The sequence below is a fragment of the Hirundo rustica genome, chromosome 3, assembly GCF_015227805.2.
Source record: "Hirundo rustica isolate bHirRus1 chromosome 3, bHirRus1.pri.v3, whole genome shotgun sequence".
NCBI classification, from domain to species: Eukaryota; Metazoa; Chordata; class Aves; order Passeriformes; family Hirundinidae; genus Hirundo; species Hirundo rustica.
Genome location: NC_053452.1, coordinates 43,159,259 through 43,172,230, shown reverse-complemented (window position 1 = coordinate 43,172,230; position 12,972 = coordinate 43,159,259). Strand labels below are relative to the sequence as shown.

The following is a 12,972-nucleotide window of genomic DNA, read 5'->3' as shown; positions in this document are numbered from 1 at the left end:
AGTTCCAGAGCATGCAGCCTCTGCCTGTGAATAAAGGCATTTTTCCCTGAACTTTGACTCGGTGTGTCCAGGGGCTGCCTCTTGTTACTTTCCACCTTCCTCATAAAAATGGAACATTTCATGGTCTGAAATTTTATTTGTAGATGATGCTACCTTCTGATTTCAACAAGTTATTAATATGAAGCTGCCTCTTTCATGCTTAGAGTTATACCATTGGCAGTAGTCCTTGATAATATGCAACTTACTGTCTTAAAAACATAAATCTGTTTTGGAGCAGATTTCAGAAGCCAGAACTTATTTATGGACAAAAACCCAACTGAACTGTGCCAAAGAAACTTGGAAGTGAGTTTATTTGCCTGTTTATACCTCTGCATGTTCATACTTAATTACCTCTGTATATAATACAAGTACAGTATTTAGATGTTAGAGCATCTGGAGTACAAATGGATGAATACATGGATGCTGTATCCTAGTATTCTGAGGGTTATTTTATTTATAATGTTACGGCATTTTCCACTGAGCTACAAGGATGTGTCACATACCTACATCACTGATAGCAAGCTGCTGGCATTAGTGCATTTAGATTAGATACCCATTAGGGCCCCCGTGGATGATAATGAGCTGCTGTGCGCTGCGGGATACATCTCGCGTGATCTGCCAAAGAGGTTTGCAGTTATTTTTAAGTGCCATCAGTGCTAACAATAAATCGAGAGATGAGAGGTGGAAATCCTTGTTCCAGGCTTTCCTCAGTACCAAGGTTTGTCTCCCAATTCCTCACTTCCTAATTCAAGAGTCATCTAATAATCTGTCGTTCCACTTTAATGTTTCAAATTTTTATGAAACTCTGTTAAGAGTTGGACTGCACAGCTGTAGTAATTTTATTCACAAGTAGCTGCACCACATCAAATATATATTATTGCCATTAGTGCTATTTTTAAAGAGCATATGGTTTGGCTATGTTAAAGTTTACAGAACTGGACTCTAACCAGTAATGTCTGTCTTTGCTTTAAGGAATGCTTCACAGGTTATAAAGTAATCCAAGAAACGGGATTGTATTGGAATAGTGGACCTTGTGGGATTTTTTTTCCTAAAAAAATCAGAGATAATTCTGTCAGACTCTCAGAATTTATCCATCACAGTTCATTAATACTACCAAACCCTATTTTTAGCATTTCCATGGAGTTAAGAAGTGAACATACCCATCTGGCCTGCAGAGAGAAAAAACTTCCTCTAAGAATGCTTTTGCTTCCAAGGCAAAAAATCTTGTCTCGGTGGGACAAGCGGAGCCTGCCTGTGCTGTTGGCAGCATTTTAAAGGGGAATGTAGCTGATGAAGCTGGAAATCTCTGTGGATAATTGTAAAGTTGTCACTGTAATGTAAAAGGGAGTCTCTCTTGCCAAACTGACCATACACTTAAAAAAGCTTTTTAAAGAATGAAGAGGTCCTTTTCTGTAGTAAATAAAAATAATATAGTAAAAGCTGCTTATTTATTTTTTTCAAGTTGATGCCTTGCATCAAGTCACTGCCCTGCCCCACTGCATCCAAAAAGGGAACTAGGAGCAAAAGAGAGACAAAGAATAAAATGGAAGCTGGAGGAAGGATGTGAGTCACCTCACATGAAATAGATGAACGAGGATGAAATGTTTCAAGGTGTAGCTTTCAAAAAGCTGTAATTCAAACACTAACTGCTTCATCCCAAAGCTAAGTAAAGCACTCAACAACATCACAACAATATCTGGTGAATAAGAAAAAGGTGATGGGAAATGTGCATCATTCCACTCCTTTCTTATCCTTGGTGTTTGCATTTAATCCTTATGCAGAGGGTTTACTACTCTGCCAAGAAAAAGCATTGCCCTTGACTGCTTTTCAAAAACCGCAAAAAGGAATGGCTTATTCAGTGTTACAGCCAGGTACTCCCCATCTTCCTTCTGTGCTGCAGGGTCTTCTGGCTGATCTGTTCCATCACTGGCCAGTTTGAAAAAGGCTTTATTTATTACCTGTAAGGAAAAACGTATGAGTAACTCTGGAGTCAGAGCACGAGTGTGACAGGACAAATGAGAGTCTGAGTAAATGGTAAAGCACATTGTACTCCAGAGATGCTGAAAAAAGGTGTTGGAGTAGTTGTCCATAACGTGCAAAAGCTGTTAAACTGGGCTGGTCTGTAGTCCTGTTGGCCTTGTGTCGTGGTTTAACCCCAGCCAGCAGCTAGGCACCACACAGTTCTCACTCATTCCTCCCACCACTTGCCAACTCAAACTCCTATGTTATCAGCATTCTCCTGCTAAACCCAAAACATACACTGTATGTGGTAGTCTCCTACTAAGCATGTCCCCTACATGGCTCTGACTGCTTTGTTCTTGATAAATTTATTCAGTTTAGGAGACTGAAACTGTGCAGGAAACAATTGTTTTTGAATGCCAGTGATATGTACTGTACCTTTCCAACTGTTATACTGGCGTTGCTTATCTTACTGAAATCTGCTCCCTTCCCCAGCAGTGCGGGCAGTTCCATATCTGCAAGAAGCTCCTGTAGATCAGAGCTGTCTTCTAGTGTTAATGCTGGCAGCCTTAATTTAATTTCTCTGCAGAGAGAGAGAGAGAGAGAGAGAGAGAGAGATGGGCAAGTGAGTGCTTGTTCACTGTGGTTGGGCAGTACTGGGGAATGGGCATGTGAAAACAACTGCAGCAAGTGCTTGGTGTGTGGGGCATAAGTACAGTTGCCTGCCTGTTACTGTTTCCGGGTGTGAGCTCCCCCAGACTTCACCCAGAGTCTGCTGCTAAACCCCAGATCATCCCAATTCATGGGGGGGATGCAAAGGGACTTGCTCATTTCCTTGAAATACTCCCAGATAAAAGCTGCTCCCACCAAAGTGGAGCTCCTTTGCAGCGAGCCCGCTGGCTGTGCAGGGGTTTCTCTTTGTGCTCGCTAGTAAAGCCTCCCTGGCAGGATGCGACCCCAGGTGACCGGGCAGGCCAGTGTGGCTCACCCCGTCCCATCCCATCCATCCCTGCTATGGGAGGGTGCACACGGCCCTTCCCTACCTTGGGGACAGCCGCTGGAGCCAGGCTGAGGACTGCCACGTCAGCTCGGACTCCACGTGCTCCAGGTCACTGCCATTGATGGGCTGCAGCAGCACCAGCAGCGCCGTCTTGCTGATGGGGACTTCCACCACGGAAAAAGTCCCACTGGCATCAGTTTTGTACTTGAATGTCCCCGTGATAGACAACATCGGGGCCAAGACCTTTGTGTTTGAATCCACCCAGAACTCCTGAGGCTCTTTCAGCGGGAAGGCTTGCTTAACATTCACTGAAAAACAGATCAAGAAAGGAGAAATTGATTCTTCTCTTCCTTCCCTCCTCCCATCTGCCCCTTAGCTGGTCTACTTAAGAACACTACACTATGCCTTAGAGAAGGACAGCATGTATAAAATCACATTTAGCTACTGTAATCATATGTCTCCCCCTTTTAATCTGCCTTCTGGTGGCATTAAGCTCACAGCACAGGGACCATGACCATCGTGACTGTGACTGGAGCTGCTGTATTTCTGTTGGCTTTGTGGCTTTTCCTGGTGACAGGAAAGTGTCTCTGCTTGCTTGGTTGCCTGCTTCCTCCCAGGCTCCCACATGGTCCTCAGGGGCTCACAGGCCCGTGCAGACAGTCTGCCTGGTTTCTTCTCTGTCCCTGGAGTGCAGTGATGGAATGCTTGGAAGCACATCCATCAGGGCCAGCCCTTGCTGCAGGAGCACTCTCAGGCACCCGGGTGGGCTCAGGAGACGAAAGGCAGCACAAGCTCTGCTTGAAGTCTCATCCTTCACCATCTTACAAACCAAAACAATGGGGAAGGTTGTAAGCACAACACTGAAGTGTTGGTTGAGTCCAGGAGGTTAAAAAGGACATACTCAAACACTTACTAGACCTCGAAATAAATTTCTTTCCCAGTTCATAACTATGAGAGGCCTTGCTCTCACCTTGCAATACTTCTGTGTAGCTTTGGATTTCAAAATGTTCTCTTCTCACTGCCAGAGATCGGTGCTGTTACCCGGCTGGGCAGATAACCCTGTTTAGCATTAAAGAAACTACTGCCCTCAGTGAAAATTGCGCCTGATGTTCTGCATTGAATTCTAAATGGCCCTGCTTGGCAGCAAGTCTACAAACGTGAAGAAAACTGTGTGCAAGTGAACAGCACTTGAGACCACTGGAATATTTAGCTGTTGTTTTATATGAATTTCTGTCACTTTATCAATAATATGGCTGTTAGTAGCAGCTCAGAGCTTATAGAACATGTTTTAGAGGAAAAAAATGCACCTTTTCCTTTCTGCTGCTATAGGGACAGACATAGAGCATGACAGCATCAGCTGACATGGATGCCCCTTCACAACCAAATGGCAAACCAAATGCAAAAGACATCTTCTGTGTTTATTGGAAGATAATTGCTTGTATAATTCATTTGTTCTTGAGCCAATTTTGTCCATACCACATGTGGGGACTGTAACATTTCAAATGCACCTTCTGAGAGAGAAGGTAGTAGAGCTCACCAAGTGAGGCAGACCCTTGAATATGTGTTTCTAAGCTTATACAAATTACACATTTCCAATAAAGAAGAAGAGGAAAAGATGGTACTATTAAAGGAAAACTCTGCTTTTGTGACCATGCCCAAGTGTGTAACACAATTACTTTTGTAGTATCATATCTATGCTAGATCTTACAATGAAGAGAAAGCTGATGTCCACAGCTTGCTGAGAGAATGAGAGCACCAATGAAAGGCAAAGAAAACCTGACATCCAATATTGAGGTGGGAAGAGGCACAAAAAGGTGTCTTGGGCACCATGACTCCACCTTTAGCAGTAGAAGCCCACTCAGGAACTTAGGGCTTACTGCAAGTTTTCTGAACTACAGTCCCAGGTAGGCAAGCTGTCTGAAGTGTGCAGTCTTTGGTATTGCCTCCAGTCACAAGGATCTAGGAAAGCAGCTACACTCAGAAGAGGAGGCTCAGTTGTAGTGCAGGGGGATTTCTGGGTCAGCAGCATGGAATGACCCTAGGCAATGAAGGGATTTCATTATTTCATTGTTTCTCCTAGGTTTGTATAAGCTGCCCTTCTTCCATAACTGATGATCGATTGCTCCCTGAGCTAGATGCTGCCTCCAGACTTCTCTGTTTAATAGCCACTAGAGGAGTCATGATCATTGTATCTTATAGCCTTTTTTGTATCTGTGCCTCCGGCCTGCTACCCCCAGATCCTTTGGCTCTCTTTAAAGCTACCCCCTGATCAATCTTGCTGGAGGTCCCTCATGACTCTTAGTTCCTTTGCGGCCAGTGACGCTGTGCAATTCTTTCTCATGCACCTTTCCTAATCTTTAGTTTCCTGGACAAGGAAAATTTCTTGGAGGCTGTCTCCCTCCTCATTGCCCTTGCTGGCTCATGGCAGAGTGCAGGCAGGATCCCTGTCACAGTGGTGGGGAGCAGAGGTCCAGCCTTTCATCTGAGCCCTTCCCTTTCCCCACTGGCCAGGCATGACCTTGCTTCCTTCCCAGGAGCAGGGTTACTGCCCGTCCCTCCCCGGGCCTGTTCCCAAAATGAGCAGGGCTGCCTCATACCTGCCATGCAGACGTCCACCGCAAACAGCAGCTCGGCGGATGGGTCGATGTCTGCCAGTAAGCACCTGCTCTGACCCTCGCTTTTGGCCTCCACAAAGGCATTTATTTGTTTTGCCGCCTCGCCTGGATTTGTAAAGTCAACAGCTCGGGCGTAGAATGCATCAGCACTGGGGAGCAAGCGCTCCATGAAGAGCTGGGAGAGGGGTGTGCCGGGGGCAGAGAACAGGCTCAGTGTCTTGGAAAAGAGCAGCTCCTCGTCCCCGCTCTTCACAAGCCTTTCGATCGTCCTCAGGCTGGAAAGGAAGTTGCTTCCAACTGCCGTGGAAGTGCAGTCAGGGTTTCCAGAGGGGGGAACAAACCCCAGCAAACCCTGCAAATCAAGCGCTGTCTGGTTTGAGGCACCCAGGTAGAAAGACACCAAGGAGCTGTAGAGGCTGGTTGGCGACAGGAGCACATTTTGGCCCCTCTGTGCTTTCTGCAGCGCGCTGTAAAACCGCATGCCCAGCACGTACACCAAGTCACTCAGGTAGCCCCGCTCCTCCTTCCCCCAGGTGTTGAGGCTTGGGGCTTCCAACTTGTTCTTGTCATTCACGTCGCCTTCATACTCAGGTGTGGTTTGGGACTCAATGGAGACGGGGACAATAGTCTTTCCCTCTTGAACCAATTTTTCCAGCTTGTCACAGTCACTCTCATTGAAAGAAAACAAATTGAAAGGGTGGACGTAGACCCGGTCACAAGTTGCCACGGTAAGGCAAGCCAACAAGCAGAGAAGATTTGCTACCAGATTCATGTTGGAAAATTGCCTCCACGGTGTCTGCTGAAAGAAAAAATGAGGAAGAAAGGAGACTGGTCAGTCTGTTTCAAGTACAGTTTCTATTGATCACAGGGTGAGGTGCTAGTGTTGTGTTGGAGTTAACAAAGGTGGGAATTTCAGTATTTAGTGGTGTTTGGTCTGACTCTGCCCCCAAAAAGCCCAAGATGAGACAGACACCAGTTTCAATGGCAGCAGGTGGGAAATGGTAAGCACAGATGTGACTCCATTACCCACCGCAGTACCCTAAGGATTTAGTGTGGGAATGGTTGTGGATGCTGATTATACCTGCAAACCAGAGCGTGCTACTTCTGCAAAACCTTGTTTTGCAACAAATGCAGCAACATTTGTTCTTGGGACCTGGTCAGAGCCATCTCTGCAAACTGCTGCACTGCACCTTGCTGATACACGGACAGGCTAAGTAATGTGCCTGCTGTTATGCAGGAAGTGGGTTTGGAAACCTGTTCTCTTAAGGTCCAAACAGAGATTGGTCCTGCTTTGTATGTCTAGTCAGCAAAATACTTGGCACTAGCAGAGCATATTATGTTTTCATAGCCCAGTGCAAACATTCATTCTAGCTTCTAGGCAAACACACTCCCGGCTCCCTTATACAAATGTGATCCCACTGAAACTGTTTTCATTGCACCTTCTGTGTCTGAATACAGAGTTAGAAGGGGTAGGGCTGAGTTCTACTCAGCTGTGCAAGCAGCCTTCTCCTGAGGTAAAAGATCACTTGCTGCTCTTGTTCTTCCTGACAAGAAGCAGAGAATTTTACTGTATGTGGATGTCACAGGTGTTTTAGCACAAAGGATGTAATGCACATTGGGAATGAGAATGTCATGGGGACACACACACTGACAAATTATACCCAGTGACAAATTTTATATTTTTAGAATTATCTCTTTTCCTATATCAAACTTTTTGGTAACTAATAGCCCGGCCATACCTTTCTTGAATTTCTAGTGTATGACATTTGATCTGTGTATTTGAAATCCAAATTGAAATGTGTTGAAAATTATGCACCTATAACACATATCATCAGCCAAAATATGGTTATTCAGAGCCGTATTTTATTCTACTAGTAATTGCTTTTTTATTGTAGCTATGTTCACCCTCTTTCGCCCATTTCAAGTTCTTCAGGGCTCATTGGAAGGGCAAAATGCTATCAGCCTTGCCAGTACCCAGGCCCTGCTCTCTGCTTTCTTTCTCCAAGGCTTTTTGAGTCACACCAGTCTGCCAGGTATTGTAATTCTGGTAGCCTGGGCCTTTTGAGAGGACACACAGCAATGTCTGTCCCACCAACGTTTTACACAAGGGTGGAAACATTTGTGTTTAAATCCTTCTATTCAAGACATGGCCCTTTCCCAGCCTAATTTACCATATATAACCTTCTTCTTTTTTTCCCCTGTGGGCTCCCTGAGTATTTCATGCCTAGTAATATCCCAGTTTGCAGTATCACCACTCTCTTGCGCATATGAAAACTGAGATGTGCAGATGCTTGGCAACTAGACATACCTTGCTATGTCTGCCTGCTAACATGGACGTCTACATTCCCAGGCTGTAGGCTGCAAACAGCTGGGTTTGCAAATGGAATTTCTGTTTCTGTGGTGGTCACTCAGGATGTCTAAGTGTCTTCCTACTGAACGCCTGTGGGTCAAGCCTGAAAGTGTTTGCTCCCCAGAGGCATGCAGGAGAGGACCTGCTGTAGGTCTCTGTCCCTGTGCCTTCACCCAAGGTTTGTTCTTCCCCATTAACTCCCACCTCAGCCTCTGAATTACTGTATGGGCAGCACAGAGGTGCCGCTGTCCCCTCTGCTCCCAGCCCCTCTTCACCTCCCCAGCACTGCTGATAGCATGTGACATGCATGACAGAGCATATTCATTGCTTATGGCTGGTTAAAAAATTATCTTGGGAGGTGCCTTCCCAACTTCACTTTCACAGTTACTCCAGCTACTCTGCTAGTGGATTTCTAGACTACTCAACTCATTTTTCACATTGGGGTGCTCAGGAAAACTAACCCAAAAGCCACAAATTAGAAGGAATACCCTTCCCACACTGTTCTCTCCATCACACAACTCTTTCGAGGCATTACTTAATGTTTCCTGCACAGCAGGGAGGGTGACCCTGTGCCACCCAGGCAGGCTTTGCCATTAGGCACCATTGGCACCCTGTGGTCACTTCTCTCTGGCTGCCAGAGCCCCCTGTCAGCTTTTGTTCCAAGAGCAGATCAAGAGGAGCAGTTCTCACTGCCAAGCCCTTACCCTAAGCCCCATCTGTGGAAAGTCAGAGTGGTTTATTTGGCTAAAGAGGAGAGCCCCGAGCCCTTTGGAAAAGCGTGAACACCCGAGCTGAAAAAGCAGCATTTAAAGCAAATCCAGTACGAACGCTTACTCGCCTCTGTGCTGGGGTGTCACCCCTCCGATGCTGCTGTCCCTCAGGTAAGCTCCTCAGGACACCTCTCCCCGGGTGGTGGGGCCGCAGGTGGAATTCTGCCCTTTCTACAGGGCTGCGGCAGCATTGCGCAAAGCTGCTTTACATCACAGCCTGGGGGCCGAGGGAAGTTACCTCAGGCCAGGCCGAGCCCAATGGAACCTGAGCCCCGCTTAACTCCAGCTGCATAGAAAGTTCCAGGGGTGGATACACAACCTTTAGCCAGGCCCAGCGCACCTGTGTAGCCTGCAGTTACACATTTACCGAGGCAGACACAGGCGCTTTACTACGCGGAATAACTGATTATAGGAGCTGAAAAGACATAATTTTTGTGCCAGACTGAAAGGAATGCAGGTTTCTTTGTACTTGTATTTGTTGCAGGGTTGGATCAGATTTTTGTCTTCACAGATAAATCGCCTTTAATTTCTACCTTACAGCCTGGGGACCCAAGAGTGTGTGAGGCGTGTATGCTACTGCAGAATAAAGTGATTAAGTTCTCAATTTCTACCCCTTCTTTCCCTCTCGAACTGTTCAGAATGTCAAGGCTTTGTTTTTTCTCCTCTTGAACAAAACATACTGAGATGGAGAAGTTGAAAGCCAGATAGGTGAGGTTGCCAGAGCTGTATCACAAAGACTTCATCTCTCCCAGTTTCAGCCTTCCAAGTCCTGTTTGGGAAAAGGGCTTAGGATTTGTGGATCTTTCTCCTGCTTTTCAAACAATCTTTCAATTTTGGTGTGCCCCTTCCTCCCATTTAAGCAAATAAACAGTGACTCAAACCAGGGACAATGCAATTGGTTAGACTGGGTCTTGCTCAGTGCCCCTGTTATTCTTAGTAATTAAAATCACATGGCTCAAACAGAAGTAGGGCTGATTTATCTCAACTGTGCTTCGATTTTAGAGGGTCAGTCAGGCATGATTTGTACTGCAGTGCCCAGCTACATGTTGGGTTCAAGGAGAGAGCTGAGAGAGGGGGATGTTTTGTCTGCTCAAGCAGCTGAAGCTGGTGGAGATGAAGAGATAGGAACAGCTGAGTCCTGCCAGCCCAAGGGCTGTGTGCCAGGTGCCTAACGCCAAAGCGATGAGAAATTTCTGTCTCTGCAGTCTTGCTTTTCATTTAAACAATCTGATTACTCTAATGAGGTCCAAAAGTGGTTCTATCATGCTATCATGCACTGAAGGCTTAAACAAACAGCTTGAAACATTCAAGGTGTTTTGTCCTCTTGCTGCCTGAGCACCTCAGTTGAGGAAGCATCTGCCCACAGAACAGTCCCCGAGCGTTTGTACCATCTCCAGACAGCTTTAAAATGCTTCTAGCCAAGCAAAGAATACAGGCAAAGGGAGAAGGATGAAAAATGAAAAATGCACATTGCTCAGCTAAATGCTAAGAGATCAAGTGAGGTTTCAGGTTGCAATCCCCCTTCTTTCCCCTCTACCCTGGAGACACCTTCCCACAGGCAGACCAGGGGAGCCAGCTGGTCCTTTAGAGGCCAGTGGAGCTGCGGGTGGGACCTGAGCACAGCCCAAATCTGTATCTCCTGTACCACCACCCATGTGGGTCCACCTGAGGCACTAGGCAGGCGCCAGCAGTGTGCACAAATGGCCGGACCACACCAAGCCTATGAGCTATAGCTGGTCTGCTGTGTCTCCCAAGATGAGGCTTGAACACAGGTAAAAAGAAAACCCACCCCAGTACTCTTTGTATTGAGGACACACAAATGAAAGCTGTTTCATGGAAGGGCACTTCATATTCCGTAAAATTCTGAAAAGTAGCCTTATTAAAAAGAATTACTGGCTCTGGCTTATAAGCTACAAGTAATGCTAATAACATATAGTACAGCTGTCAGACTTACATGTTTGCTGTGGACAATAAACACTGAAAGGGGAAATCACAAACCCCTCACCCACTGTACTTTTTTTCTCCTTAAATCATTATGCCTTTGTTCTGTAGCATTCAGACAATGTTGTTGTTTGGTTATCTCCTGCTTCCAGCTCCCCTGAAGGTCATGACCAAGCCATGCTACAGCTGTTGGTCTCCTTTTGCTGTAGGTACCAGCACTAAACAGGCAGCCCTGGCTGCAGGGGATGCTGCCCTGAAGAAGAGGACAAGCAGGAGTCACCTGAACAACAAACCTAACATGCTGTACTGCCACATAAAGTCCAGTTTAGTTGAATATTCTCAGGATTTTCAGCCAGGTTGATCCTTGGGTGTCTTTTGATGTTTGTGCACTCAGTTCTATTGTTTTCTGTCGATAAAAAATGGTTGGTGTCTTTCAGGAACACAGAAATCTACCTTTCGCCCCCCACACTTGCCCCCACATCAATAAAGTCATCAAATTAAAATACCTAGCTTTCTCCAGAAAGAGCAGTTTCACCAGGTAATGTTCAATGTCCTGTTTCCAGCACAGTCCTCCTCCTGCTTTGGACCACTGGGAATTTGGCTGGCCCCAGTAATGAGGGAGAACCTTTGATTTCACCTTATGTTCATGCACTACTACAAAGCTCAGACACAGCTCCCCTCCTCATTTGCTAGTCCCTTGTGTTCACTCAATTAATATTCCCCTATTAAGATGCATCACACACCAGCACACGTCTTAGATCTTTGCCTTTTATCTTCTAGCAGTTTCTTCCAAAGGAGGTTTCAGATTACAAAGAACATATCCTGCCACACCTGCAACATATTTTATCCTAGTAGTACTTAACCACAGTTAGTCTTTCATTTTACTTCTGAGACATTTTTAAACAGGAGTGAGTGAGCATTATTCCAGTTACTATATGTGGGCTCTGTTGTCAGGCTTTTTTTGTTGGGTTGCCATGGTTTTAGGAATGAGAGTGTGCTTAAAGATAGAGATTCAACTTTAGAAAGCGGAGTCTCTATCGTGCCCTTCAGCTCTGGTGTCCAAGGATTTTGCTCCTTAAAGAGAGCTGTGCCAGAGAACTTGCACTGGGCCAAATTTGGGCAAAAAGCTTTCTGGCAACAAGGACCCCAAGAAGGTGGAAAGCAAGGCTATTCTACAAGAATTCCCTATCCAAAACAAGCCCATGGCCCACACACATTTTCTAATGAACCTCTCCCTGCAACAGCCACAGTAAAGGTACAAAGAAACACAGACCTCTCAAACCTGTTCTTCAGCGGTGAGGTGTGTGCTCTCCTTTTGCCCCACTCTCCGATTTTGGAGGGGTACTCGGCTCCCCCTTTTATACCCACTCTTGCATAAGCCGGGCCCGCCCCCCTCCCCCCCCGCCGCTGCCCTCATTTCTCTTCAAAACCTGCCTCTGTTTTTCCTGCTTGTTATTCATGGTAGCTGCTGAGAGGCAGCAAAGAGGGGTGGAAAAACACTGGTGTGCTGGCTTGAAGGCAAAACCAGCGAGACACTCCAAGTCAGAAAAAAAAACAATTTAATAGGAGAGAAAAAAAAGTAAAATAAAATAAAACACATGCAATGGTACAAAAGATCACTGACAGAGTCAGAATACAACCTGAAACCGTGGTGGTAGCAGTCCAGATGAAGTGGTCTTGTTGAAGCACTGTTCCTGCAGAAAAGGTCTGGTAGCTCTTTTCAGTGGATAAGGCTGCCTGTGCTGTCCCAAATGCCAGATTATATCCAGGTGGGAATGCTTGGCTCCTCCCCCTGGGCGGAGCATCTCACAATGGACTGATACCATTTTTTCAGTTTTGTAATGGGTCCTTGATTGTCCATTAAACAGAGATAGCTCCTGGAGGGAGTTATCTATGAGTCATGCAGGAAGGCATTGATGGGCCATTAACAGAAGATGGTCTGGAGGGAGGGGTCAAGGGAAACACTGCCCAACCTAGTTTCAACATTTCATGTAGATGGTGATGGAATACATACTTTGGGCACATTTTACATTGTAACCTAGGTCAATTGGTGCTGCGGTTATGGGTTTCCTTGCAGCCATCCTGGGGATCAGATCTCCCGGTCAGCCTCACTGTTCTGAAGTGCTAATGTGGAAGCGCTCCCCTGCCCCATGAAAAATTTCTCGGTCATGGTGCTCCAGCACTTCTTCATGCAAATACTGCCAAAAAGGCTTCAGAAATTTTAACCCTGGCAGAGGAACACTAACCCTACAGACAGCAGAATGTAATTCAGCCTCGAATGGGAAGATGTTTTTGTCC

At 46.0% G+C, this 12,972-nt stretch overlaps 1 protein-coding gene across 4 annotated transcripts; it reads right to left on the bottom strand.

The window, feature by feature from the left end:
* Positions 1-324: 324 nt before the first annotated feature.
* On the bottom strand, positions 325-12,417 carry AGT (angiotensinogen). 4 transcript variants are annotated; one of them, XM_040057443.2, is made up of 5 exons: positions 12,315-12,417; positions 5,596-6,412; positions 3,042-3,306; positions 2,437-2,581; positions 325-1,997 (listed from the first exon to the last, which is right to left on the bottom strand). In XM_040057443.2, the coding sequence occupies exons 2-5, from the start codon at positions 6,383-6,385 to the stop codon at positions 1,806-1,808; spliced, it is 1,392 nt and encodes a 463-aa protein (XP_039913377.1). In that variant the 5' UTR covers positions 6,386-6,412; positions 12,315-12,417; the 3' UTR covers positions 325-1,805. The 4 variants fall into 4 exon arrangements, with proteins under 4 accessions (XP_039913377.1, XP_058275870.1, XP_039913375.1 ...); XM_058419887.1 differs by having other exon boundaries at positions 5,596-6,409; positions 12,315-12,338; XM_040057441.2 differs by lacking the exon at positions 12,315-12,417 and adding an exon at positions 11,948-12,030.
* Positions 12,418-12,972: the final 555 nt, after the last annotated feature.